General features: G+C 44.2%; 1 protein-coding gene across 1 annotated transcript in view; it reads right to left on the reverse strand.

Moving 5' to 3' along the window:
* Positions 1-6,000, reverse strand: part of snrpe (small nuclear ribonucleoprotein polypeptide E) — a 31,812-nt gene that overhangs the window by 17,590 nt on the left and 8,222 nt on the right. Inside the window, exon 4 of the mRNA XM_084316923.1 lies at positions 3,739-3,817. Coding sequence (XP_084173049.1) covers positions 3,739-3,817 — 79 coding nt within the window. The remainder of the gene's footprint in view (positions 1-3,738; positions 3,818-6,000) is intronic.

A 6,000-nucleotide genomic window follows, 5' to 3' on the forward strand; every position in this document is an offset into this window, starting at 1 on the left:
CTTACCCCCAGAGTCGAGTTCAAAGCTACCGTCAAGGCTTGTCTGTACATGCCCGGCTTTGCCCAGGACTACGAGACAGGAATAAGGCTGGCACTATGTTTGTTCCCCGTACATATAAATATGGCGCAGGTGAATACAGAAGTAGTTCAGTCCGCAGTCCGTTCAGTTCGAGTTCGAGTTACCCAATAAGTTGAAGCCTCACCCACGATACTCCGTGCGGTGAAGTATGGCCTGTTTGGCCCCAAATAGAGCATTGAGACCGCGTGCGAATTAATAACTGAATTGTCAGAGTTTGGCGCTATACCGTCGAGTGCGACATATTTCTATTAAGTCAGTAATAGTCTATTTAAGCATTACATCACGCGCAGGAGTGGTTTGTGACCAATAAACCATGCCTAGGGGCGGTCGTTAGACCCCCCTAGGCATGGTTTATTGGTCACAAATCACGACTGCAAGTGATGTAAAGCTTTTATACAACTGCCAGATTCATCCAACCTTATTTCTATACAATAAACACACATTAATCGAAGATTTATTGAAAAAACCATCCGCCAGAAAAAGTAGTTCCCACAACTACAAAAAAGACAAGTTGCCTCCATGTGGAAGCAGCTTGAAGTGCATCCAACCAAACTAACATCCAACTGTGTATTATTGGAATGATTGAGAGAAGTTGCCTCATGTGGAAGCAGCTTGAAGTGCATCCAACCAACTAACACATCCAACTGTGTATTATTGGAATGATTGATTGAAAATTTTATTACCAGATGCAGAATGGGTACAATACAGTACGGCTCAATACACACAATTGTTAAGGGAATGCAGACCTACTTTCCATAGAACTTCATTCTTAGATGCTTCTATATAAAGTAGGTAAAACAAATTAAAAAGTCTTCTTTGCCCTATAGGAAAAAAACGTTTTGTTCGCCCTATTATTTTTTATTTTTTTTAAACCTACTGTAGAGGGCCTAAACTTAACCAGTTGGAAACCAAGCGTACAGTAATAAAATTAGCAATCAATCAATCAATCAACTCAATAGGCCATGCTCACTTAGAACAGCGCAGCACCCAGCTCTCTGACTATCCCCCGCGTTGCAGGCAGAGTGTGTGTGTGTGTGTGCGTGCGTGTGCATGCGTGCGTGTGCGTGCGTGCGTGCGTGTGCGTGTGTGTGTGTATGTGTGTGGGGGGGGGGGGGGGGGGGGGGTGTGGCGGTGGGTGGAGACTAGAGCGAGCGCTGACAGTCGAAAGGAAAAAGAAATTGAAAAAAAAATCGCAAATTAATCCATCAATCAATCCGCGATTTTTCTTTTGTTACAGAATGATTCAAGACCCATCAATTACATCATCCAACATTGTTTAAACGACTAAGACATTCGCTGTGACAGAATCGCTTGATATTTAGTCGTTTAGTCGCCATTAACATATCCATTTGTAAAGATTATTGGCCACCTTCTTGTGATCCGGCGGAGTGATGTGATGTGGGTCGGTTGTGGGCGGGTCCTGGGCCAGCAGCGTGGATTGTTGCCAATAAAGACGTGTTAATGGCCAATCAGAATCGAGAAATTTGCATGCCGTTGTATAATTGTGTATAGTGTATCGTTCTACAGTGACCAGCATCACCAACGCTTCCTCGTACCAGCTAGAGTGCTTATCCAGGCTGGGCTGCTTTCATGGCGCTTTCACCCGAGGAGACCTAGACGAGAACCGTGTGGACATGTACACTGGATTAATCTACCCGACGACTACATAGCCCTTTGCGGCTGGATTATATTTGTTTTGGTCCTGTGATTTATGGAGCGGAGAATCGCCGACGCCTACACGTGTAGGATTTACCCTGTGAGGAGCCACGTCGAGTCTGCGCCTCAGAGAGCCTGAGGCCGGCTAGCTTTCTTCACTGTGGAGCTACAGTCTACGGAGAACAGCTGTATTCGTCTGTGGATCAAGAGACTATTGCACCGTCTCCTGTACTTGGAGTCTCCTTAGTCATCGTTGACCAGACTCTCTACTACCGACAGATCCTCTACCCCTGCTGGCTTACAACCGGGGGGACCCTTCCAGTATCTCCCGCTATATATTACTAGTGTACCATAGATATAATTCCCTAAGATTCAGGTTGTATAATTACCTCCTGCGTAACCAGAGAATGGACATTCATTATTGATTTGCCTACGCACATTCCTTTGCCTTATAAGCGCATCCAAAGTAAAATAGAGAAGTATATTATGTACCTTTTGCTGCAATAAATACTTAATTACCACTTTGTGTGGAACCGATTCATTGTGGGAAGTGTTCATCATATTTATATATCATGTACTGTATGGCCAGTAATTAAAGTACATAAAGCGGTAGTGGTTTAATGATACCATACTTATCAATACAGTCAGGGAATTGTACCCCTCAGTTACATATACCGTTTACTTTTACTCATAGTATATATATATTCAGATAAAAATTCACATTTATTATCATTGTAACGTATAATATAACTGATGTATGTAGCCACCACTTAAGACATTCAGAACAATGCGTTTGTTTTTTCAATTTCATTACACACACCCCCCCCCCACACCTTTTTATGTCTCCTATTGAACTGGAATGACAGGGCTCTTTATAACCTCATCATACCTGTATCACTGTACATATTAATACTACAACACTGTAGATACATCCGATTAGCACTATTACTCAGTAATATTAATGTATATATTTTATACCCAGTTTAATTACCTGTACATTGTATATTACTATTGAACATTACCGTTACATTTGCACTGTGGTTGGATGCCACACTTTTTTGTTGTACTGTACTTGTGCTGTTTAATGACAATACATTTTAAGAGGTTAATTTAATCTAAGGAAGGAGACTACTGTCACCAAGGGATGTAAGCGGTTCACCATAAATCACTACTCAGTGATATTCATCCTCTCTTCTGTGCTCCTCTTCCCCTGTAGAGCGACTAAAGGCAACAGAGTCTGGGGATGAACTGGAGGTGCTAGGGTGTTATGTGAACTAGCATCAAGGATTATTATTCGTAAATGGTGCATTTATATAACAGCTTTTATCCAAAGCGCTTTACAATTTGTTCCTCACATTCACACACAGATGGCGGAGCTGGCCTTTTAGGCACGGTAGAGTAATACTGGGGCTGTCTTAAATACTTCGAAGCTTAGTTCGATGGGCATGGGATTCGAATGGGAAAATAAAATGCGAATATATATATATTTTTTTAAATGCAATTATTATTATTATTTTTTTTGCTAAATCAACTCTGCCTCTCTTTGTTAACTACAACAAGCAATGCTGTTTGTTATTTAAGATGAGGTCGGACTCGGCACTGACAGATTTGTGTTCATTGTGCTGCTTTTATAAAGCCTCAAATGACGGCTTACAATTTTTCATGAAAGCAAAGTGTTTCGTTTGTCTAAGATTTAAAAAGGTTTAAACTTTACAGCACTGACAAAGTTAAACAAAGTGCTGTACAAGTCCCACAAAAAAACAAATAAAAAAAAGATTTAATATTTTTTTTGTTTTTTTTCCTCAAAGCTTCGGATTAAAATCTAATCTCAGCCCCGAAGCTTCGAATGCCAAGAAAAATACGAAGGTCAGCCCTACGTAATACCTCCCACAATGCAACGACAATGAAGCGCGGCCACTTTGGGATGATGGGTGGGATTGAAACATGCACGCACGCCTGCCTATTGGTTAGTTTTCCCTCAGGTGTCAGAAGCGGGATGCTCACCCAGGGGCTTCCTGTTCTTGGTCTTCATGTGAACCTCCTCAGCATCATCTAGGACCAGGTTCATGTACTCATCGAAACCCTGAAACAGAGGCAGAGGTGAGTCAGCATCATCTAGGACCAGGTTCATGTACTCATCGAAACCCTGAAACAGAGGCAGAGGTGAGTCAGCATCATCTAGGACCAGGTTCATGTGCTCATCGAAACCCTGAAACAGAGGCAGAGGTGAGTCAGCATCATCTAGGACCAGGTTCATGTGCTCATCGAAACCCTGAAACAGAGGCAGAGGTGAGTCAGCATCATCTAGGACCAGGTTCATGTGCTCATCGAAACCCTGAAACAGAGGCAGAGGTGAGTCAGCATCATCTAGGACCAGGTTCATGAACTCATCGAAACCCTGAAACAGAGGCAGAGGCAACGGTGAGTCAGCTTCTTCAGCCCATCCGACTAGTAGCATCTGTTTAACCCTTTCACTAGCGGATGGTTAACCCTTTCACTGCGACAATACAGAAGGTTAACCCTTTCACTGCCACATGACAAAGGGTTAACCCTTTCACTACAGAAGGTTAACCCTTTCACTACCACAATACAGAAGGTTAACCCTTTCACTGCCACACTACAGACGGTTAACCGTCTGTAGTGTTAATCTTCTGTAGTGTGGTAGTGAAAGGGTTATGGTAATATAATTCCTATAATATAATATATATTCCTTTATGGATTTGGGCGTCATAGCAGTATGGGGGAGGGGGGGGGTACAGGTATTGACAGGATAATGGTAGAAAGACATAAATATAGGCAATACAATTAACTCTGAATATAAAAGAGAAAAATAAACTGTAAACAAAAGGTGCAGATGGGGGTCTGTATGCCCTATGGGCAATTCCATGAAAATGTCAACCTCACCATGAAAAAAAAACATTTTGATTTTTTATAACTTTCTTTTTCATGGTGAGGTTGACATTTGCATGGAATTGCTCCAAAACTCATTTTCTGATTTAACCGATATTAATATTGCTGTTCTGGCCAATACCGATATTTACCGATGTCAATATCTCTGTATAGAAAACACTTTTTTACGTTAATCAAATAAAGAGCTATTTTCCAAAAACATTGTAATTTATTTTCAGAAATGACTGATATTTTTAAACTATTTAAAGGTGCCATGCATTATAAATGTCATTTTTCAGTCTCTAGCATTGTATTATAGTAATAGGAGTTCGTATCAATGTGTTTTTGGGCCTAAATACTATATTGGCGAATTCCTCAGTTACAGCCCATCCCCTATTTGCCTCTAGTAAATCAGGTCATGTTGATTTGACGACCTGGTGCACGTCACAGGGCGCTGTGGATAGATGCCCGCCCCCATTCTACCTAGACTAGACAGCGAGTGAAGCTGCGGGGCAAGAGGAAGAGAGAGCCGAGAGAAAGGAAGAGAGAGGGAGAGAGAGGGGGCACTTGGGGGGGGGGGGGGTCCGCGCGACACACACACACCTCCGAACGGGAGAGTGATAGAAAGAATAGAAAGAAAAAAAAGAAGAGAGAGGGAGGGAGGGAGAGAGAGGGGGCACTTGGGGGGGGGGGACCTGCCACACGGAGGTCCGCGCGAAACACACACCTCCGAACGGGAGAGTGATAGAAAGAAAAAAAAGAAGAGAGAGGGAGGGAGAGGGGGCACTTGGGGGGGGGGGACCTGCTGCACGGAGGTCCGCGCGAAACACACACACCTCCGAACGGAGAGTGATAGAAAGAAAAAAGAGGGAGGGAGGGAGAGGGCACTTGGGGGGGGGGGGTCCGCGCGACACACACACACCTCCGAACGGGAGAGTGATAGAAAGAAAAAAAAGAAGAGAGAGGGAGGGAGGGAGAGAGAGGGGGCACTTGGGGGGGGGGGGACCTGCCACACGGAGGTCCGCGCGAAACACACACCTCCGAACGGGAGAGTGATAGAAAGAAAAAAAAGAAGAGAGAGGGAGGGAGAGGGGGCACTTGGGGGGGGGGACCTGCTGCACGGAGGTCCGCGCGAAACACACACACCTCCGAACGGGAGAGTGATAGAAAGAAAAAAAAAGAAGAGAGAGGAGGGAGAGGGGCACTTGGGGGGGGGACCTGCTGCACGGAGGTCCGCGCGAAACACACACACCTCCGAACGGGAGAGTGATAGAAAGAAAAAAGAGGGAGGGAGGGAGAGGGCACTTGGGGGGGTCTCTCTCTCTCTCTCTCTCTCTCTCTCTCTCTCTCTCTCTCTCTCTCTCTCTCTCTCTCTCT

This window comes from Notolepis coatsorum, assembly GCF_963971535.1.
Source record: "Notolepis coatsorum genome assembly, chromosome: 6".
NCBI classification, from domain to species: Eukaryota; Metazoa; Chordata; class Actinopteri; order Aulopiformes; family Paralepididae; genus Notolepis; species Notolepis coatsorum.